The following is a 24,981-nucleotide window of genomic DNA, read 5'->3' as shown; positions in this document are numbered from 1 at the left end:
GAATATGCGTCGATTTCACAGATCTAAACAAAGCCTGCCCAAAGGATAGCTTCCCTTTGCCGAGGATTGATCAACTGGTAGACTTAACTGCTGGACACCCCATATGCGTTTTTATCCTATAGGTTCAAGTGGATAAATAGGTTTGAACCTAATTTTGTCAAGTGACTCAAGTCTACCCCTTTTAATCTCTTTATAGCTTGTTTGGATGGAAGGGGGGGGGGGGGGTAGAGGGGAGTAGAGTAGAGGGAGGGAGAGTAAGTTAAATTAGCTTGTTTGGATGTTTTTTTAAAGAAGGAGGGGGAATGATTTGGATAGGTTTTGAGGGGTTCTAACTACTTCCAACCCCTCATTTTTAATTCCCCCAAATTTGAGAGATTTGGAGGGAGAGTAGAGTATAAAAATGCTAGACTAAATGAATTGCCAAATTTACCTTTACCATATTAATAAAATTACAAACTATGAAAAGACTAATTATTCCCCTCCCCTTTACTTAATTTTAAAAACATCCAAACAAGGTGGAAGATAACCATTCCCCTCTACTCTCCTTCCCACTACTCTCCTCCCCTCTACTCCCCTCTACTCTCTTCTCCCTCCAAACTTCCAAACATAGCATTAGTGAGAGAAAATAAATCATCACATACATTCTCTTAACGTTGCTGATATGTTACTCTTTTTTACATAGCATATAGGGAAAATGTCTCTAAAATAAAGTGCATGACACTCGCATGTTTTAAGGGCATATCTCATTGATAGAATTTATAACTTTTCCTATAATTTAAATGGGTACATACTTATCAAATTTAAACTTCTAGGTTAAAAAGGTCGCCCAAATTCCCAACATATTACATTAAGATCTCATTTATTAGTCAAGAATGTTGTAGCTTTACGTTAAGAACCCACATTTGGGTATAGAATGCATTTAGTTAGTTAGTTGGTTAGTTAGTTACAATCCCAAACATGTTAATCATACTTAACAATGTTGGAATTATTAATGCACATGGGGAATAATAGGACCATTAGGATAAGGCCATGTGGACCAATAAGATAGTTTCATGGGTCTATAAATACTTACTTGTAATCATATTTCCATCATTGAAGAATAAACCAATTTCTCAGTGCATTAGTGCATCTCTCTCTTTCTCTATGAGAATGACTACCTCAAATTAAGTTAATTTCCCTGCAATCAACCCCCCTATAATTCCTATCCAATCCCATTAGGAACCATGAGGTTCCTAACATTTGGTATCAGAGCCGTAAATCTTGAGATAGGTGAATATGACTGACAAGAAATCTTGAAGGACTTACAACAAATGGTGAATGAAGTTTCAGAGAAGGTCAAGGCCTTGGATGAATCTAAAAAGTCCATGAAAGAAGAGCTCTCAAGATTGTAAGAGGATCTTGAGAACATAACGGAAGAGGAGTTACAATCTCTTGATTCAATGGAACTCAAAGAAAAAATTAAGTTCCAAGAATCTACTGTTGTTGTTGCAAGCCGGGACGTTGATTTTTGTGTCAAAGTGGATGATGATATCCATGTACATGCTAACCATAAAATTCGACCCAAAGAACCAACAAAGAAGATGATGATGATCCAAGAATCTACAATGCATGAAGTTGTTGTTGGTCTGGATACAAGTGATCCAATGGTGTTTGATTGTGGCCAAACTCGTACTTCAACAAATGGGGCTGCTCATGTAATCAAGAATTAAGGCATGAAATTAACAGCCACTAACATTGGTGGCAATGCAAATGAATTTGGATTAGATGATTCTTTTCATGGTGGTTGCGGTGGGATAAATGATGGATTCCATAATCAAGCTGATCATAATTTTTAAGGACTTGGGTGTGAGTTGGGATCTTAAAGGTTGTGAAGATATAGAAATTGCTCTCAAGAAGCTTTCTCTATCCTCAATATCAGCTACATGGGAATGTGATTAGTTGGATCCATTTATTGCATTATTTGCAGTTTGTGGACTATCATCTCCTTACCCATGTGAGTTGCATGGGTGGTCATTTGTTTGGAAGTTTATGGTCTGAGACTTGGTATTTGATAGAAAGAGAGGCCACGACATAAAGAATTCTTGGTGCTCCTTTGCTGATTTAGTTAATGATGAGATCAACTTGCTCAAGTTATGGATTGTGACAAGGTGCTTGAAAGTAGTTGAAGTGTTCAATATTCAAGATGCTTTGGAGTATTGGGTTAGTGGCCGATTTCCCCTCATGAAGATGTCAACTATAAGAACACCTTGTGGGCAAGGTGTTTTGGAGGACAGTGAAATTTTAAGAACCCACATTTGGGTATAGAATGCATTTAGTTAGTTAGTTGGTTAGTTAGTTACAATCCCAAGCATGTTAATCACATTTAACACATGTTGGAATTATTAATACCCATGGGGAATAATAGGACCATTAGGATAAGGCCATGTGGGCCAATAGGATTGTTTCATGGTTTTATAAATACCTACTTGTAATTATATTTCTATCATTGAAGAATAAAACAATTTCTAAGTGCATTAGTGCATCTCTCTCTCTCTCTCTCTCTCTTAATCTCTCTCTTCCTATATGGAGGGTGACTACCTCAAATTAAGTCAATTTGCCTACAATTTCCATCAATCCCCCTATAATTCCTATCCAATCCCATTAGGAACCATTTGGTTCCTAGCACTTTATTAGGAGAATCAAATTTAAAATCTCTCTTGTTTCCTTTAAAAAAAAAAAAAAAAAAAAAAAAAAAAAAAAAAAACCTCTTCCCTTTGCTATAACTATTGAATTATTTATAAAAAAAAAAAAAAAAAAATCTCATTTTAAATTTAAATAACGTTAACTAGTATAATTTTTCCATAACCCATTTATACAGTTCTTGCATGCAATATTAACCTTAAGAATAGGGGTGGAGCTACATGTATGAGTAGGGGGGCCATGGCTCCTCCAAAAATTTTAAAAATATTTTAATATTATATATAAATATTTAATATTTTAATTATTAGCCTACAAAAATGGGACTTAGCCCCCCAAATATTTGAGCTAGTTCAATGATACTCTTAAAAAAATTGTCCAATTGATAATCTAGTAGTTATAGAAAATGTTTTTTCTTTCTCACATTCATTTTTTATTGTAAAATGTGTTCTTGTGTCTATTGAAGTTTTGGATCATTCATGTCTTTGAATACTTTATTTGTTCGATTGAAATTTTTTTACTTACTTTGGTAGACAATTTGGTAACTTATATTAAATAAAAATTTAAAGGATTCACTATGAAGGATACTAAATTATATGTGTGTATAGATGTATGTATTTGTGCACGTTTATAAAAGTTTGTATAATCTAATAAATTAGTATCATAAGTTAGCCCTCCAAAAAAAAAAAATTCTAGCTATGCCCTGCTTAAGAAATCTTAGTAATGATTACGCAAAACTAGGCCAGCTACCCAGGGAACATGTTTATATTCCTAAATTCTAACACACACACATGCATGCACACACGCACGCACGCATACACACATATTATTAACTTCCTAACATAACAGTAACTAGTAGAATTATGCCATAGGGCATATACACTTTTTTTTTTCTTTTTTTGGAGAATAAAAAAATGGCATATACACACATCTTGCAAAATTTATCATTTTGAATTTTCAAAAGGATTTGCTCACCATTTATGTAAATGGGTGTGTGACTGACTATCTAAATAAGCATGCCATGAAATGAAAGATTAGCAATTACCCATTGTTAAGGTCCAAAATGTGACAAGGAGTTAGGCTCATGGACATAAAGAAAGCCCAACTCGTGGGAGAGAGAAGAGAAGGCTTGGGCCCTAAAAGGAAGGGAAGCTCGGCCCAATGAGACAAGGAGGATGTGATGAACTAAGAAGGCCTAGTAAGTGAAGGGAGAATGAAAGAGCAAAGGAGCCTGGGAAAGGAGAGGATCTGGGCCCAGACCTTACATGGGTCCTCCAACAACAGAGGGTGGATCCTCAAGAAAGACTGAAGGGTGCTAAAAATGGGATATGGGCAACTCATGAGATGGTCTGGGAACAAAGCATGCATACTTTGAAGAAGCACAGGAAACAAAGAAGGTCCTATCTAGGTTAAGTCCTTGGGATCTAGAAGGTAGCCACAAGGACAGATGAGGTTTTCAGGATCAATACCTGATGAGGAGGACCAAGGGATCTTGGGTAAAGCCAAGGATATGGAAAAAGAGTAAGGTGATTAGAAACCTTTTCAAGCACACCATTTTGCAAGAAGGAATCCATCTATTTCTAGAAAGCGGCCAAATTGTGAGAAGTCAACATTAGGGTCTTAGGGCCTTTGGAGTGTCCATTTTAAGGCCTTGGAAGGAGGATAAGAAGCATTGACCTCAAAAGGATTTGGTTTGCCCAAGGAAAGAGCTCCCACAAGTGGAAAGTCAGTAGATGAACTTTCAACTATCAGTTCTCAGGAAGGTGAAATAAGAGGAAATGAGGAAAGGACCAGCTACCAATGTTTCAGACAAAAAGGTGGCTCAGGTACGTAGGAGAATCAAGGCATAAAATATTGATTTAAAGAGTCTTCAAGGGGCACTATAAAAAGGGGTGAGCTTGAAGTGAAGATGGACATTTAGACAAGCAATTAAGAGAAAAAAAAAAAAATACAAAAAAAAGAGTCTTAAGCTCTCCATAAGCTATAGTTAAGTTCATTAAGAAAAAAAAAGGCATCGCAGAAGGTCCAATAGCAAACACTTGGGAAGCCACTTGGATTCAAAGGGACTCAAACTTCACAAGTCTTGAGAGCCTAAGTGGAATTACTCAAGTCTGTGATTTTTGAGCTTTATTGAGCCTTGTGGAGTATCCTTGTAAAGTAGGACCTAATGTACTCAAATACTTAACTTAATAAAATGCAATACCATCCTCTTTGAAGGATCTTCATCTTTTCATTCGTTTACTTTACATAGTGTACTTCTTGTTCCTTATTATTTTCTCAACCAATATATTTGTGTTGTAGAGTTCATTTGTCTTATGCACAGATTGGTTTGTATAACGGCACAAGAAGGTCGCAGTGAGCCAAGCCCACTCCAACCAATATCCATTACCAACTTTTGGTGGCCCAAGATCCCTTTATCAGTGTAGGGATTGGGAAACGTCAAAAGAAGGACCCGCACCCATTAACCTCAAGATTGTGAATTGACTATCTAGCAGTAGTAATAGAACATAAATTGTTCAAAAAGCAAACCTCAATCAGTCCTATAATAAGAGTCATGAAGAAGAATGAGAAGCCAATGGAAATAATTTTGAGATGAAAAGAAACTATATACTTGCTTTGTTGGTAGCTCATTTTCCCAGATTTTCAGCCGAGAGAATTGATGGTAATATTAGATTGCCTCCCCACTTCTCTCTCTTTCAATCTCAACGCAGAAAGAGACGAAGAGGGCCACCTTGTTCTTCATGCAAAAGTCAAAACTCTCTCTCTCTCTCTCTCTCTCTCCCCTAGCTTTGATGGTTGAATATACAAAAATGAATCAAATCCCCCTTGTAAATTGTTTCTTTCATTGCCTTTTGTTGTCTCTTGACTTAACCATACAAGAAGCCCATTTCTCACCTACCTCTCTTCTTTTGATTTGTTTCCTTTATCACCTGTTTCTCTCTCTTGGTCCGATGGACATAATGTAGGTATTGTGAACTCTCCCTCTCCACCTCCCACCCTCTCTCCCTTCAAGTTTTGTTTTGGTTTTCACTTGAAACAGTTTTGCTTTTCCTTACCAAAAATGCACCATTTTGACTACCAAATAAGACAATATTTGACTAAACCAAAGTATTGTCATAGATAAGCTATTCGCACTTTTTATATAGTTGGTAGAAATTGAGGTTTGATTAAAATTTGTAATATGGATTTTGTTTTGGTGGTAGTTTGTGCTTGGAATTCCAGTTTGAATTTGTTGACTTTTGGTGTTTTTAACTTTTTATAGAAACATTGGAATACAATTGCAGAAATATCTTTTTTATTTATTTTTATTTTTTAAAAGTAACAAAGGAGACAGAAGATTTAAATCCTGAATGATACACCAAGAGATACTAACCAATTGAGCTAAAATGTTCTATTTGGCTCAAGCTGTGTTTTCTTATTCTTTCTTTTTATTATCACATTTATTTTGTTTAAATAAATTTTTTGTTTAAATAAATACATGGCGAATATGAATATGCCTCACAATAGTATATGCACTGACAGAAGCTCTTGGGGTAGCCATCACAGGTTCCTTGACCACCAGGATGTTTTGCGATGCACTTGTCATTGCAATTTGCAACTATTATCACATTCTCCCAAACCATCAATACATGACATTGAGGGAGGTTTACTTGGACCACCACAATTGTAATAACAGTAACACAATTTTGCTACTCCCACAAGGTCACAACTTCCTTGACCACTAGGATGCTTCTTATTGCAAGATGAATTGCAACCATCATTGTTGTCACATGCACCCAAACCATCAGCACATAAATTATCGCACATCGTAAGAAGCAGGGTACCTAACAGGCTAACATCACAACCCTCGTCATCATTACATATATAAAGCTTTTGAATATAGCTAGTATTGCCACAATATTTTTTTATGACAAAATCTAAATGACAATCTTCTCAAAAAAAAAAAAAAAGTCTAAGGGATAAATTGTCAATAATAAGTAAAAAAATGACGTTAACAATAGGTTCAAATGAGAACCCTTAATAAGTTGGCACCTAGGTTTTGCCGTGAAATTATTGTGAAACTATTGTCTCCATAGCATTAGTCAAACCATTTCGATCTTTAAATTTTTCACAAAATACTCCTTATATATGATTTTCTTATATTATTGTGTAATACAAACAATAATTTAATAAAAATATATTAAATACCACCGCGCACTCATGGCGTGATGGTCACTTCACAAATATAAGTGTTTGCGGGGTATGGGGGGCAAGGGTCGGGGTTCAAGATCTCCGAGAGGGAGCTTCACATACATATATTGAAGAGCCACATTTGATCAGCGAACCTTCAGTGAATTTGGTCAACTGAAAGATTGCAGATTGTCAATAAAATAGGTCGTCAATAACATTGATGACCGCTATGCAGATTAATGATCCGGCCCTAAATCATTTCCTTAACAAGGTCTAAACGTTACGGGCTCCAGCAGAAAGCCTTAAACAGCTAAGCTGACCTTTGTAAAACCATTACAGGACTTTAAACCAAGATATAATGACATTCAATAGGCTATTCAAAGCCTCCAACGTTTGGCACAATAAATGCCTCGAGCATTTATTGACAAACATGCTATATAAGGCAAACAACAATAGGTAAATAGGACATCTACGCATACACTTACACACTATACTCAAACTATCTCTTACATTATTCTATTTCTCAAGGAAATAAACTAACTTAAGCATCATAGGCTCCCCTGGGACCCTAGGTGCCCTCTTACATTGTTTCTTTGAAACAGGTACTGACGGTCGTCCATACCAGTGATGAGGAGCAGACTGATGAGCTGCAATTTTCTGCTTCATCAGTTTGGAGTTGTCTATGGGAAATGATTGAGTTGCAATTCTTTTTGGCAAGTCATTGTATCTCTATTGACAAAGTTCCTTGAGACACATGGACACTTTCACTTCTTCACCTCCTATGGATTCAACCATCATGGCTGAGCAGATCCGAGCTCAGACATCTAATGTCCAAGAGTTGATGAAGCAAAACGTGGAATTCAAACATCAAGGATGTCTCGAGAACCAAGGACATCCTAAGAACAGCAACACTTCTCCAGTACGATGTAATCGGGACGATGACGAAAACCACAGCCCAACAAGCCACCTCTGAACAAACCAAGCAAACCACGCTCGATAAAGATCAGATGGTGGAAGCCATAAGAAAAGAGCTGGATGAGGTAAGGAGTGCTATGAAAACTGCAATAAACCCTGGTGGCATGCTTAAGAAGACAAGCTCACCTTTCATTGCCAAGGTACTCGAGTGCGCTCTTCCCCTCAAGTTCAAACTTCCACAATTGGAGATCTACGACGGCATGAAAGATCCTCTTGATCACATTGGCGCATTCAAAACAATCCTAGACCTTCAACAAATACCAGATGAGGTGAAATGCAGATCCTTCCCAGCCACCCTCAGGGGGGCTACTAAAGAATGGTTCAGCAAGTTACCAGCAACCTCAATTGATAACTTTGAATAGTTAAGCGACTCTTTTGTTCATCACTTCATTAGTGGCGAGTGGCACAAAAGGCTCACTTCATACTTGCTGACCGTAAAGCAACAAGAAGGAGAAACCCTAAGGGAATATGTAAGGCGCTTCAACGAGGCAGTGCTAGAGATTGACAAAGGCGATGACCAGGTTATAATGATGACCTTCCAAGCAGGGCTGGTCGATCCAGATCTCACTTCCTCTCTAGGAAAAACCACACCAACGTCAATGGCAGACCTGTTGTTCAAAATCCAGAAGTGTGTGAATGAGGAAGATGTCTTGGCCATCAAGAGCCTAACAGGTAAGCAAAAGAAGGATGAGGAGATTGATTTGCAGAATGGAAAGAAGGACTGTAAACTCAATCTATCAGACAACCGAACTAGAAAGACTAGCCTAGAGACGATAAAGAAGAGATTGAACTTTATACCTCTATTGATGCTTGTTGATAAGATTCTCATACAAATTAAGGACGACCTAATCCTAAAGTGGCCAAACCCCTTAAGCTCGAGGCCAAAAGGCAGAAATTTTTGGAAGTACTGCCGATTCCATGAAGGTTATGGTCATTCCATTGATGAATGTCGTGAATTGAATGGGCAAATTAGGGAACTCATTCAGAGAGGCAAACTCCAAGAGTTCATCAAAAAGGATTATTAGCCCAAACCAAATACGGACGGTGTGTCCAATGACGACTAGAAGGAAGAACGGGATCATCCAAAATCGACGGTAGGGGAATCCATTTACCAGAGGTTCATACTGAAGGAAGCTTATCAGAGATGAATCCAGCCGTTTGAAGTCTCGAGTCTACCCAAAGGATGTCATCCCCTTATCCATCGCGGTAGGCAGTTATCCAACGCAAGTAATAAAGCAAGTAGATTTCTTGGCGATCAACTGTCCTCCCATATTTAATGTCATCCTAGGACGACCAATTATCAATCATCTAAAAGCAGAAACCTCCACCCATTGCCTCAAAGTGAAATTCCCAACGGGATTGGAGAAATTAGTGGAGGTCAACCCCTAGATAGAGAATGTTGTAATACAGTGTTGGTGTCCAAAGACAAACCATCCTTGAATAATAGAAGGAGAATCAGAGATGGTCGTCTAAGAATCTAAGCCAGCGAAATTGGTCCAGTTTCCGTTGAAAGAAGGAATCACAAACTTCTTAAAGGAAAACTTAGACGTCTTCGCCAGGAGCTATGAAGACATGCATTGAATTGGTAGACGAATAATTGAATACCGCTTAAATGTCCACCCAACCAAGAGAAGACCCTGTTAGTAACCAGCTGAGGCCTGCACTATTACAAAGCCATGCCCTTCGGTCTGAAGGATAAGGGAGCTACATGCCAGAGGCTGGTAAGTCACATATTCAACAAGCAGATAGACAGAAATGTAGAAGTCTATGTAGACAACATGCTCGTAAAGAGTAGGGAGGCAAAGTCCCATCTTGACGACCTCCAAGAGACCTTCAATACTTTGAGGAGGTATCAAATGAAGCTAAACCCAGCCAAATATGTATTTGGAGTCTTTTCAAAAAAATTCCTCGGTTTCATGGTTTCTCAACGAGGGATTGAAGTAAACCAGAAAAGGTTCGTCTCTAAAGCTACAGATAAGTGTCTGCCCTTCTCTAAAACCTTTAAGCAAGTTTTCCAGTAGACAGATGAGTGTGAAGCAGCCTTTCAAACCCTCAATGAGTACTTAGCAAAACCTCCATTCCTGAGCCCATCAATGCAAGGAGAAGATCTATTCTTGTACTTGACTGTATCCCAGACAACAGTCAATTCAGCCTTGATTCATGAAGAGAACAAGATCCAGTGGTCAGTCTACTACATAGGTCAAGCTTTTCAAGGGGTTGAGATGAAATACCCAAGGATGGAGAAATTGGCACTTTCTTTGCTCATCGCACCGAGGAAGCTTCGTCCTCACTTTCAAACTCATGCCATCATTGTAATGAGGAGCTGGCCCATTAAAAAGTCTACGAGCAGTCCCGATGCAGCAGGGCGCATGGTTCGATGGCCAATCGAGCTAAGTCAATTTGACGTTGAGCACAAGATGAAGATAGCAATCAAAGCTCAAGCTTAGGCAAACTTTGGTGTTGAAATCATGCTTCTAGAACGATACCTTATGACAGAATACTGGATAGCATATACAGAGTATGAGGTTGTCCACACTAGCTTGAGAATAGCCAAAGCCTTAAGGGCAAAGGACTTCAAACTAAAAACCGACTCCAAGCTTGTCGTTTGATAGATGACCTACGAATACGAAAGGCGAAAGAGGAACGAATGCAAAAGTATTTAAGACTAAATCAATAATTGGTTGATTACTTTGATGATGTCAGGGTTGAATAGATCCCAAGGGAAAGTATCTCCGAAGTTGACAAAACTGGCTAGGTTGGCCTAATCTAGTAATGTCACAGACCAGCAAGGAGTACACTTGGAAATACAGACGACCTCAAGCATGAAAGGACTAAAAACCTTTCTAATTCAAGGAAGATTATTGTTTGCAGGTTAGGAATCCCAAGAGTGATCGTCTCAGATAATGGTTGTCAGAAAATTCTGTGGAAATTTTGGCATCAAGAACCATTATTTGTCACCTGGGAACCCCCAAGTAAACGACCAAATAGAGGTCACAAATCAAACTTCAATGAAGATCATCAAAGCTCGACTTGAGGGGGGCAAAGAGGGCTATGAGCATTTCTTTTGAGTATGATGAGGCTCTTAACAACTAAAGCTAGAAACTGAATTACCTACCTAAAGTTAGAAACGAGGAGTAGTTTGATACCAGCAGAAGATGTCGAAACATCAGATAAGCAGAAATTTTATTAAAGCGCATTTCTTTTCAGTCAAGTTATTTCCCTTACAACCCCTTTATTAGGGTGAATGAAATAAAAGAGCTTCCAAGCTATTCAAGTACTTAATTGTTCAAAAGTAATACGAGCTCCAAGGACGATTAATCAAAGCTCCACTATCAAGCACAAAGCTTCAGTAGCAAGTCCATGATATAGATTCTATCGACGAGCATAAAGCTCAAGTAGTTAAAAAGTTCAGGTAGTTAATCTACATCAAATCGTCGACATAGATTCTACCGATGAGTATCAACTCAAGTAGTAAATCTACATCAAGTCATCAATATAGACTTTGCAGATAAGCATAAGCTCAGGTAGTTAATCTACATCGGACCAACGATATAGATTCTACTGAAGAGCATAAGCTCAAGTAGTCAATCAACATCAAAATGGATACCACTGACGAGTATTAACTCAAGTCGGAAATCTAGGATACAAACTTTACTGCCAAGAACAGCTTTGAGGTACAAACCCTACTATGAAAGAGCAAATCTTCAAGTAGCCAATTTAAGCCTACGCAGTAATACGAACTCTACTATCAAATCTCCAGTAGCCAGTCTACGTCATCTCAAAACTGCAAACTTCATTGACAGGTACAAATTCACACAGTTAGCTCGTAACGTCCTTACAAAGCTTCAACAACATGTTTTCACCACAATTGATGGTTCAAACTCAATTGGTAAGATAAACTTTATGAACAAGCTTGAATTATGTCTTTTATTGATGAAATTAAAGCTCAAATACGTGTCATCCCAACTCTATTTGATGAGTTTAAAGATGATTAAGCTTATGTTCTTTATAAAGTTTTGATAGCCTATTTGCAGCATAACATTGATACAAATTCTAGTGATCACATGACAAACTAAAAAGCTGTAAAATTCCTAAGGAAATGACGTCAAGTTTCAAACAGCAAGCTTTAGAGCAGAAATCATGATAGCAAACAAAGCATGAAATATAAGGGCCTTAAACAAAGAGGCAACCGTTGTTTTTAAACAAAATATGCCTTAGGGCAATTAGTAATGTCAAGCAAATTGAGCCTAAAAACATGGAGGCAACCATTGTTTAGAAACAAAAGCCTCAAAACAAGAGGCACCCATTGTTCATAACTTTGGGGGGGGGGGGGGAAACAAACAAACTAAGCTTGCTCTAAGGGAAGATCTATAAAAGTAATGACGGTTTGACCATCAGCACTCTCGTCAGTAGCCTCACCTCCTCCAAGAGCAGCGACATCTGCAGCAGCAGTTTCAGCTTCAACTTCAGCTTCAATATCAGCAAGGACAGAACCAACCCCTTCAATAGCTCGGCTTTCCTCCTCTTTGGCTTCATTAGCAATCATCTCTGTGTCAACAATTTCAAAATCCAAAGCTGAGAAGTCAATGGCTTCTTCCTGATGCTTCAGCATCCACTTACGTAGAAGCTCAAAGCCCTTAAAGTACTGGTGGAACAGAAGGTCAGAGTAATGTTTGGACTCTTGGAACTGAGCAATTACCCCTTCCCTGGCCTCAGCAGTCCAAATGAGAGCAGCTTGGAGTTCATCGTCCTTTTGAGCGACGAGTTTCTTCTCAACCTTTAAGGCCTTTCTCAGCTCATTTGCCTTCTCTTTGGATTTCACGGCTTGGTCCATAGCTTCCACTAAATCCTTCCTCAGTTGTGAACTTTTAGCCTGAGTAGACTCGACCTTAGATTGAGTGATAACCACTTTCTCTTCAATACTCAGGTAGTTAGTTGTCAGTCGAAAGGATTCACCAAGGACCTGGAAGACAAAGACACAACTGAAATCTCATATTTCTGCGAAATGAAATCCAAGGAGGAAAGAAAAGAAAAACAAACAACATACCTGCACCAACTTGTGGATATGACGATTGACGAGCTCGTGAGAAGATACAGTAGAAAGGCCCCTCAGCTCTTCGTCAGTGATGACATTATGGGCTCGGCCAATGGCGGTAGCTCGGTCCTCCCAAACACTCTTCTCGACCTTGCCCTTCCCTTTGGAATGAGTGATGGGAGAAGCAACGGTTGATGAAGGAAGCGTAGCCACCACCTTCGAAGAAAGGGTTAGGGAAACAGGAACCTGGAACAAGGCCAAAAGGGTAGGCCCTTCGAACTTTCCTTTGACAAATTTACGCCTCTTGGCATCAGGGGCCAGCAAAGACAGAGGCTCATTTTTCATGCTCCTTAGACGAGCGTACTTATCCTTGCTTTGCCTAGTCGCCATCTCTACAAAAGATGAAAAATCTTGATTATAAAAAGACTTCCTCATCAATAGAAGTGCATAATCGTCGGTATAAGGAAAATTTCTTGTCATTCAAAAAAAAAAAAAAATAAATAAATAAAGAGAGAGAAAAAGCATACTCCTTTCTTCAAGAGCAATTTTCTCTAGCACCAATTCAGAAGGTTCAAGTCCGAGACAACACTCGTATAACTGATGAGCACCTACAAGACTCTTAAAATCCTTAGACGAGAGAGTAAGAGCAAACCCTAAAGTAGCTTCAATGCATCCTTGGTATCGCTCCTCCAACTCAGGTTGTTCAAACAGCTGCAAAGCAAATAAGAAAGAAGGTTAAAAAAAATCAGAAATGAGTAAAACAGAAACAAGAAGAGAAAAATAGCGCAAGAGTGGGTATTTCCTATCTTCACAATAACCTCAGGACCTCACCCTAAAGGTTGTTGCTCAATGTCTCAAATTTTCCAAACACAAAAAAGTAACGTGATTTCCAATCACGAAAAGAAGTAGGAAATTCATGGACTACCTTGGTCTGCTTATCCAAAGGAGAGAGTTCAAAGTACCCGTAATAGGTAGAAGGCTTCAACTTATACAAAAACAAAAATTCATTCAGGGTGATCATCTCCCTGTCATGAACTATTGTTAAGGACATATTTTATGTAATTGGCTAATCCTTTGACAAAACGCACTTTACTTGTAATTGGGTAGATCTAGGATGTGTTTAATACTTCAAAGAACAAGAGTTCAAGTCTAGTATTGAAACCATGAAAATTTGTCCAAGAAACAAGTGAAGAAGGATTGTTCATTAAAACTGGACAGATTCTGACAGATAGCTATCTATTGAGCTCTCGATGGCTACTCGACAGATACTATCTATCGAGGTCTTAGTAGCTACTTGACAAATACTATCTATCGAGAATTACGAAAATCAATTTTTCAGATCTGATTTTCGGCCCATGCTTATGTATTTGTGTAGGGTTTCTTTTCTCACAACCCTAGACATATATAAGACTTATTTTAAAGGCCGTCATATAAGAGAATACAAGGAGAATACATGCAAAAAGTGATTGATGCCTTATTCTCTCTGAAAGAAGCTACTGCGTCTTTTGCACCTTAGGGTTTTGTAACTAAGTGCTTTCTGATCTTCATTGTTGATGAAGTGAAAAACTTTGTAGCCAACATCTTCTTCAAGTTGGTGAGTTAGTCACGTACTGGGAGTCGTGCATCATTGGTTAGTCACGTACTAGGATTCGTGCAAAAAGGGTGGCGTTCATATATTGAAGAGTTCAGAAGTTCTGAAGCGATAAAAGATTTCTATTGTAAGTTCATCTACGAGGATTGTAGAGTCTAGGGACAAAGGTTTTGTACTAGATCAGAAACTTCTCTTTATTATAGTGGATTACTTTTTGGGAAGGTTTCCCCCTAGGTTATTTACTGTGAAACTAGTTTGTTTAATTGGTTTTCCTAGGTCATCATATCTTGTCTTATTTACTATTTCGCTATGCATGATATTGATGTTAGTTTGTTTTAACAAGTTTTATTTATAATAAATCTAATTAATAACTTGGGTTCAAAACTTGTTAATTCTATCAACTGGGGTCGAAATTTCCCAACAACTATGAACCATATGGCCATACAATTGACGACCATCCTCCAGGCATTGGGAATGAGCTACCCGGGTGCAATATTAAGATTGGATAGAAGATGGTGTATGAAAGGGTGAACAGGAAACCTTAATCCACAGGAGAAGTTAACCTCGTAAAAGCTCACCTCCTCGTGAGCAAAGCTACAAGCTTTCTCACCAGTAAGAGGCAACCTGGAGAAGACTTCACTAGGAATTTGGAATCTCCCCCTAATGGATTCCAAATCATCTAAGATGCATTCCTCAGGAAAAGCATGGAATGGAGTCACAAACGAGGATGAAGAAGCTTGAAGGAGTTGAAGACTTGGGAAGTTTAGAAGGAACTGAAGGTCTCAAAGAAGAAATTGGCTTCACTGGAGTAATTTCAAAAATAGAATCACTGCTAGAAGAGGAATTAGACTCGTATTCACTAACCCTAGTCTCAATTTCACTATCACCCATCTCTACATGATAAGAAATCAAGGAATGACGAATCAAAGGGTAAAAATCAAGAAGCACTGGCCTAAAAGCAGCACAATCACGGGGAAGAATGACCCAACTTGAGGACGTTTTCCACTAGACTTCTCAAGAAAAACTCCTAATCTAGCAAAGAAGAAGGAAATAGAAGAAAACTCACACTGAACCAAAGACAAATCAACCATAAATGGAGTTCTAAGAAAAGGAAAATCTTACCGAGATTTTGAGAAGCAAGGAATTTTGATACTTCAGACCTCAAATATGGAATCGATGCAGAAAGAGGAAGATAGAAGATGAAGAGTTTTCTTTTCTAAAAAGGAAAACTTGGTTTATGGTGCCAAAAGCTTAAAACCCATAAAAACCCTTACACGCACAACCAAGGCATGATCCACATATGGCCATTACTTGACAGAAAATCACGTCTCCATTAATGTGATGGGATGGGAATTTCGAGAAGAGGAAAAGCAATCAGAAAGCGCCAAAATTATTCCTCTACTCGTCTCAAAGAAGGAACAACTAAGGAATAAGGGGGCAACTGAAGAGCCACATTTGATCAGCGGACCTTCAGTGAATTTGGTCGACTAAAAGATTGCAAACCGTCAATAAAATAGGTTGTTAGTAACATTGACGACCGTTACGTACATTAATGATCCGGCCCTAAATCCTTTCCTTAACAAGGTCTAAACGTTACGGGCTCCAGCAGAAAGCCTTAGACAGCTAAGTTGACCATTGTAAAACTGTCACAAGACTTTAAATCAGGATATAATGACATTCAACAGACTATTCAAAGCCTTCAACGTTTGGCACAATAAATGCCCCAAGCATTTATTCACAGACATGCTATGTAAGGCAAACAATAACAGGTAAATAGGACATCTACGCATACACTTACACACTATACTCAGACTATCTCTTACATTATTCTGTTTCTCAAGGAGATAAACTGACTTAAGCATCAGAGGCTCCCTCGGGACCCCAGGTGCCCTCTTACATTGTTTCTTTGAAACAGGTACTGATGATCGTCCATACCAGTGACGAGGAGCATACTGACGAGCTGCAATTTTTTGCTTCATCATATACACTTAGATTATCTAAAGTAGAATATCTATCTTGTATATAAAAAAAATAAAAATAAAAATAAAAATAGATTAAATGACTAATTTACCAATAAGATGACATTATCATTTAGCTAAACCATTTCTCTCTCTCATTTTCTGTACTTTTTAGAATTTATATTTTGTACACCTAAATAGTGACATGTGCGTATATCAACAGAAGCTATTGAAAAAAAAAATGATCAAAAAATTAATCAAAGAGGCTTATGGTAAAAGAGTTCACTTAAGTTGAATAAAAAGAGAACAAGTAGAAATAACAAGGCGGTGGAGCGGTTAGGCATTTTTACTTAACCAAAAAATAAGTATAGCAAATGTATTTCAAATTTCTATTACTTAAAATACTACTGTTCTGAATCCTGATCAACTACTCTTCTGGTATTTTTAGATGAACTAAAGTAGTACCTAAAGTAAAGGAAAGAGGCCAACTTGTATACAACTTATTTCACCAGATTTCTGGGCCCCCAAAAAGGTAATATATAGATTGTTCAATTTCCTAAGATGCAAGGGACAAAATCTGGAAATATTTTTAGTATCTTAATCATGAACAAAAATTATATTATTAAGTTTTATGTTACGAATTTGGATTGAGCAAAGGTTTATGTAGAACCCACAAAAAAGGTATAACTGTCATTTACGTTATTAATTTGGATTGAAAAAAGGATCTATTTTCGCTTCCCTCGAAAAAATATAAAGGAGTGAAAATACAACTATATAAAACGTTCAAAGGTGTAACTTGAACCAAAAAAAGAAGAAGAAGGTAATTTAGACAAATCTTTTCATGATAAAACACCACAAAGTATAAAGTGAAAAGTTTTTATAGCCAATATATATGTACACCTACACCTATACCAAAGCATACGATTTGAAAATAACTTCTATGGATTTATTTAAAGGCTCTAGTTATTATCATCATTGTACTTACTGGTTCGTACTCATGAATAAGAATACAACTTTGAGAAAAGAAAAGAAATACAAACCTATGTAGCTACAGGTAGAGACATTAAGGGATTTGGGGATTCACAATTTGGGGCAAGTTTCATTCCACCATGAAAAATAAAGGATATATAAACTTCAAAGAATTCCATTTAATGTAAAAGTTCAAATTGCAGCAATTTTTTTTTTTTTTTAATTATCTCAAGAATTGTAAAACAAGGAGAAGATGAAAATAAATAGAAAACTATGGCATATATTAAAAATATTTGTGGTGTTGTTATTTTCCTTAAAAAAATTAATTATCTAAAGTTAATATAAACATTAAAAATATATGTGTATTAAACAAAAATAATAATTAAAAAAATATTATTTTCATCCCAAAAGACACAGTCGTGGCTATTTTTTAACTAAAAACTGCCGTTGTTTTAATCTTAAAAAAATCGCTGCATGAAATTATAAGATAAAAAACTATTTACTTTTATCACAAAATTAAAATCCAAATGGTTTTATTTTTGTAAGTTGATAAGAACAAATGAATGGGAGATAAGTTTATGTATACCCAAAGTGGGAAAGAGTGGATAAAGCACTAAAGCAGTAAAGGAAATTTGGATAAAGATAACCATTTGGTGCTACCATGATTTCTACGAATCTACGCCTACACTAAAAACCAATTTAGGATGGGTTTCATTCCTCGCTCCAAGAAAGATGGAGAATATAGAAATTTTGAAGAGTTCCATTTGATGTAGTATTTCAAATTGCAATGAAGGAGTGGGTTCCAGTTAGCTCAACTGGTAAAGTTTCTGATGGTTGAATAAGAGATTTGAAAGTCTATCCCCGCCTACACTAAAAACCAACTAGTGTCTTGGCCTGATGATAAAGGGCAATTATTAGAAGCGGACACCATAGGTTTTTTTTTTTTTTTCCTTCAAATTGCAATGAAGTTAGAATTTATAATTATCTTAATATAATCATGAAAGAAGGAGAAGATGAGAATAAAGAAAAACCTATTGGCTATTGCATATAAAACAAGTATCGTAATCATCATATATTTGTAGTGTTGTCATTTTACTAAAACACTTAGGGAGTGTTTGATTCGCCATGATGTAATCTTACATTAATGTAATCTCAATACAAGAATACAACATTACATTATTTAGGAAGGTGATGAGATTAAAATGATGTGATATATTTTGTAATTTTAAATTATGGTAATATTAGAAAAAATAAAATAAATGAAAAACCTTAAAATTACATCATCGTAATGTGTATCATATCAAGGGCACATCACAACGGCAAACCAAACGCTCCCTTAAGGTAATCATAATAATTCGTTTTTTCTTTTTTTTCCAAAAACACAACCACTGCTAAAAAAAAAAAAAGTTTTTTTTTTGGAGAAAAAATCCAAAAGGATTAATTGTTTAAAGTTGATAAGAAATTAAAGGGATATATGTTTGGCTAGCTTTTGCGTATATCAAAAGAATTGATATAGTAGAAGAAGGAAAATAAATAAGAATAATTACTTATTTCTATCTGAAAAATTATTGTAATTTGGTGCAAACACTTAGTGATTAAATTAGATATTCACTTAGTGCAACTGCGGTTTTTAAGCCAAACTTCTATTATATGGTATAGTATATGATTTGATATGATTTCCAACATATTCTACTAATGACTAGTTTAATCATTAGTTCATTACTTAATAAATATATATAGCTAAATAAAATATATCTATGCTCATCACATTTAAAATTTTCTAACTCAAAAGTGATAATATATGATATATAAGCAAAATTAATAATTTGTTCTCATCATATTCATAGAAATTCTTGTGTCTTTAACTTCATATCTATAATGGAACTTATGGGGTACAGAAATTTATTAAGGTAATCATGTCATGTGTCATACCCAAGACCGAGGAGGCCAATACAATTCCGAGGAGTCCATACACTCAGATGGTAAGATCGGAGAGGCGGGTCATGGCCACGTCAATGGCACATTACAAAAGGGGGCCACACTATAGAGGAAGAGTTTCAGAGAGGGGGTTAGCCCTGACGTGATTGGGGGGATGGTAGCTGCCACCACTTAATGCATCTCACCAAACACTTTGGCCGCATTTTTGTGGAGAAGATCCTTAAATAGTGCTATCTTGGTTACCGCAACTCACAGAAGACTTGGGAGGGCGTTTGATGGGACAAGCACTCGAGTAGTGGCTTGCCTAATCAACAAATGGAGGGCCAAGATCAGCCAAAGGAGGCTATATAATGTGAGAGATCATCCAAGGGCGAAGGGAGTTCATCTGAAAAATCTGAAAAAAACTGTAACACAAACAACTGAAATTGTAATCAAATTTAAGAAGAATATACTCAGAACTACTCACCTCGGACTTTGCCAAGGAAGGATTTCTTCGCATAAAACCTGTTTTCCTTTGTTTTATTTCAATCTTAAATCCATTATGGCCGTTGTCCAACTCACTGAAACCTAGTTTTCAGCCCACTCTCTAAAAATTCATTGTGTTGGACTCTTTAGGCCTGAATCCTTCTACCTTTTGAGCTCAGGAAACAAAACCTGCCCTTACAGAACTTAATATTTTCATCATCATGGAAAATCATTTATTTATTTAGCATTTCTTCATCATCTCTTCCATTTACTATCTATTAGAGATCATTTATTTTAATAATTTTTTTTCTTTATATTACTTTTTTGTCATTATAGTTTCTTGAACTTTTTTTTGTGAGAAACTAGATTCTTGAACTTAAACAATAATAACTAAAATAAAAACTATTTATATTGTTCTTATATTTCTTAAAATTTTCTTTGAGTAATACTTTACTTACAATAAAAATAAATAAATTTGCAAATGTCAAAATCAAGTGTCAATTGAGTGGTTTAAATTTTGTGGGAAAGGGAATTTTAAAAAGAATGACAGTTTTTAGACCCCTTAAACAATTGATTAAACCTAGTTAATTAGCCAAGTTGCTACTTAGTCAGATTAACAAGTCTAGGTTATCACAATAATAAAGATCAAATCATGCAAAGCAACGGAAAATAAATAACACACGATATGATCACCCAGGAAACCAAACCGGTAAAAACCTGGGGAGGATTTGACCTAGCTATCCTCAAGATAAACTTGAATCCACTATCAGAAAGAATCGAAGTTCATACAAAAGGACTTACAAGCACCCCCGCTCGACTTCCTAATGCTACCAACCAGTAGAACTTACTGACACGACCACGTGCAAGCTCCGAATCCACGGACTCCTTCTTTCTTTGGATTCCACCAGCTACAAGCACCCCCGCTTGTGTATTCTTTAAGCTTTCATAGCAGCAACTGTTTTGATCATCAAGGTTTAGAGAATATCTCATCCTTGAAAACCCTAAGTTTGTGTAAAGGAAAGCTCCTCTAGATCTCACAAGAGATTTACACAAACTGCAATATGAGCAACACTAAAACGTGGCTAGGGTTTGCCTTTTATACTTAGAATAAATAAGAAACCCTAAAAACGTTTTAAACACATAGGGCTGAGTTGGACGAATCTGCAGAAAAGCAATCTGCCCGACATTCGATCGGTTGAGCCTAAGCTTCGATCGATCGAGCCAGGCCGAAAGCCACACTGCTTTCTGCTTTACACTGGATTCCAACTTTACATTGACATACAACTTTGAGCTAGCTTTAAACACTTCTAAACACATTGTTTTGATCATGGTTTGCCAACATTACACATTAGAGTTCTAAAATACATAAAGTCCTAAACTTTAGAACCTAACAAACTCCCCCTTTGGCAATCCGTGACAAAACACAACATATAAGCTCAAAGTTTACAACATGAAAAAGCCCTTTACAAAATAATGCTCATAAACAAAAATTCAATCCTAACTACTATCCATCAGTTGCAAGTGTAGACAGCAGCTCAATTGAATCAACCTATATATTTCCTGAAACACTAAACAAAATGCATAACCGCATGTGTGGAAATAATACAAGTAAACAAAATAACTTCTTGAATTCAAACAACACACAAATAAAGACATATATCAATGAATAACTCATGAATATAAATCAATAAGCAGTTTGAAATAAGAAACAAATAAAGTACCAACAAAAACATAAAACTCCCCCTAACATGAATATCCATCAAAAAAATAAGGAAAGAGCTAAAAATGTTAAGTACACAGTGAAGCACCTAGATACAATCTAAAAACTCCACAAGCTCCAACCAAAAACAAAAATCTCCCCCTGAAAGCACAAACCCTACAAGTACTCCCCCTTTTTGTGACGGAATGCCAAAGGGCACACAAGAAATCCATCATCAAAAGGGAGGTGGTCTAAACTGCGCCAACTCCGCACACAAGGCACATATCTCATCAAGCACGTCCACCAAAATCTGTCCTTGAGCCGCCTGAACGGTCAAGAGATGATCCAACGTGCGACGAATGTCTGAATCATCCGTAGCAGTCGGTGGAGGAACAGCAGCATCAATATCAGCAGCAGCACCTGAAGGCTCAGCAGCATCTGTACCTGTAGAAGAGGGTGGAAGGGGAACACTACTAGATGACGCACCTCTAGGACGAGAAGGAGGACCCTTCAACTGAGCAGCCCTCTGACGAAGAAAGGTGGCACTTATAGGAGCTATCACATGAACAGGCTCACCTGACAGAAAACCATCTAAACCCAAATAGAGCAGAATCCTATGAATGAAAATAGGATGAATCAGCGCATGCCCTACGGCAGAACTCCTATGAACCTCGTTCAAAGAACGAAGGAATAAGTGAGGAAAATTAATAGACGCTCCAGAAGCTAAGGCGAACAAAAACACACATTGCTCTAAAGGGATGGTGTGGAAGTGAGAGATAGGCCACACAGAATGACACGCAATCTTAAAAAGGAGATAGGCAGTCTCGGTAAGCTCAGCGGACGTGATCTGAGGATCAGAACCCCACTGGATAGATGACCCAGTGATGTAAGACATGACTACATCTAAAGAAGGTGACTCATCATAGGGATAGACAGCATCCCTAACTACCGGCACCCCTAGAGCATCAGCCACCACCCAAGGGGTAATGGTGAACTCTACACCTCGTATCCAACTCCTAACAAGGGTGTTGGAATCATAGATGTGGCAAGAGAGATTCGCATAGAACTCTTTAATCAGGGCGGTCGGAGGTGGATGATCTATTTGTACAAGAGGCAACCAACCCCTAGACTCAAAATTAGCCCTAATGGCCGGATCAAGCGCATCTAACACAACAGCTCGCTCAGACCAGATCTTACGCCTACAGATCAAGGTGTCATAGGCTTCTCTACACTTATCATTCTTAAACAGCTCTACTCTAGGTGGAGACTCAGAGGAAGTGGAAGTGGTCCTATTAGCTCTAGTTTTCCTAGGCATGGTGCTAAGATAAGGATCAAAACATAGAGCGAAAGAACAAAACCACAAAACAAAAACCAAGGGCAGACTGTAAGTTAGCACAAAAACAACAAAAAAATCAAAATCTATATGATGCATGAACAAGTTAAAATGTCATGATGCATGTGCTAATGCAATGAATTGAGTCAAAAAGATTCAAATTACAAAAATGGCTTGCACATAAAGGTTTTTAACACAAAAACCCCAAATTAAAGAAACCACTTGATCAATTTTTAAAAATATTGACGAATTGATCATTGCACATGATAGAATAACAATAATAATGACCAATTACATCAATTGGAGAAGCCAATTTCATCAATATAAACCTAATTTGACAAAATCCCCAATTTGGATCAAATTCAAAACCCTAGAATTTTCAATTTTTCAAAAACCACCAAATTGATCAAATTAAATCATAGGGAACATCAATATAACATCATGGCATAAAAACCCATTGATCAATTACACAAGAATTGGCTTGAATCATCAAAAACCCCAATAATTTTGAAAGTGCCGAAAATAGACATGAGAATGCATGAAATCAAGAAATAAACTTGAAAAAGATGGGCAAAAGGGTCTTACCGGCTTCTAAAGACAAAAACCTAGCAAGAATCTTGAAGGAAAACGACAAAAATTGATGGTGGAGCCAAGTGCCAACGCGGAGAGAGAGAGGAACTTTGAAAAAGTTTGAATAGTGACTTTGAAAAAGTCCTATTCTGCCTTTTTTAAAAACCAAAAACACGAGTTTCGATCGGTCGAAAATCAGCCTCGACCGGTCGAAACAGACAGAGGCTCCCTTTCTTAAAAAAATTAAAATTTTTAAAATTTCAATCGGTCGAAAAACAGGATGGACCAATCGAATCAGGCAGAGGCTCACCAAATTTTCTGGAAAAACACAATTTTTGAAAAACAAAAAGATTTGACTTAAAACATTAAAATTTAAGACAAAAAAATGCATGAGTATGAGATGATATGTTTTTCCAAACAAGAATTTTAAACCCAATATCCCCAAAAACAAAATTTTGCATTCTCCACAAATTTTTAAGCAACAAATTTAGTTTGCAAATAATTCAAAGTGATTGCAAAAACTTGGTTGGTCAGACCATAAACACACACAATAACATGTACAATGTTTAGCAACGAGTAACTCGTGTAGTGTGTGCGACTAGCAAAGACATGAGATACATGTGAGGTGATATGTGAATGGCAATCAATCACAAAGTCTACAAAATTCATCACAAAGAATTTAAAAGAGACTATCACCTAAAGAGTTACATCATATAACTCCCACATCTCCTAGATCATAAGCTTGCAATCATGTAATTTTCTTGTATTTATGCCTCATAATATACATTCCAATTTTAAGTTTATGTGAGTTTGACATCAAGCCTAATAGTACACACCAATTAGATTTCAAGTATTAAGCACTTTTACCGGGGCTTCACCTTATGTTCTTTTTGTGCATGTGCTACACTTTCTCGAGCACAAAATCTTATGATATGCACTAAGGTGTTCAAGATTGGCTAGTGAGCAGTGGTGAGATGGTTATTTATGCCTTTCTCTAAAAGTTCAAGTCCAACATTTAAAAACATGTGACTTCAAGATTAAGACATAGTAATCAAAAACCATACACATCTTTCCCACATAACATGCACTACAAATCTTCAACTAGTAGAGTGCAATAAATAAGCTCATCAAAGCTAAACAAGGTACAAACAACATGTTATGTGAAAATATTTTGACCAACCTTGTTCTCAAAAACCAAGAAAAATAGTGCAAAAACAAAATGTGCTTCCTTTTCCCTTTTTATTTTTTTAAAATTTTTTTTTTTATTTTTATTACAAATAAAAACACCTAGAATGAAATGCATGAATGTTATGCAGTGCAAATCCTAAAGACAACAAAAAAAACCAAATAACAATGGTCACAAAGGGTATAGCAATGAAGCACAAGGACCATGTCAGAAAGACTCAGTTAGATCGAGTCTTTTGCATCCAAAACTTTTTAGATGCACCACGAGCATTGGAGTTCTTATTCACTTGAGAATGATTTCCAACTCCAGGATTAGAATAAAGGTTTAAAGCCTTTACCAAATCACCAATAAGTACCATAGGATCAAGTGCTTGAGGCACAGGTACTTTTGGTTTGTTTGCTCTCTTTGCAGCTTGC

The 24,981-nt window shown here is 36.9% G+C and overlaps 1 protein-coding gene across 1 annotated transcript; it reads left to right on the top strand.

Annotated features, from left to right (window-relative positions):
- Positions 1–7,784: 7,784 nt before the first annotated feature.
- LOC126704804 (uncharacterized) lies at positions 7,785–8,846 on the top strand. The gene is made up of 2 exons (XM_050403804.1): positions 7,785–8,090; positions 8,184–8,846. Exons 1-2 carry the CDS (start codon positions 7,785–7,787, stop codon positions 8,844–8,846), a joined length of 969 nt encoding a protein of 322 aa, XP_050259761.1.
- Positions 8,847–24,981: the final 16,135 nt, after the last annotated feature.

The sequence above is a fragment of the Quercus robur genome, chromosome 11 (assembly GCF_932294415.1).
Source record: "Quercus robur chromosome 11, dhQueRobu3.1, whole genome shotgun sequence".
Taxonomy (NCBI): domain Eukaryota; kingdom Viridiplantae; phylum Streptophyta; class Magnoliopsida; order Fagales; family Fagaceae; genus Quercus; species Quercus robur.
Note: the sequence above shows the minus strand (reverse complement) of the source record. Positions and strands in the feature narration are given on the sequence as shown.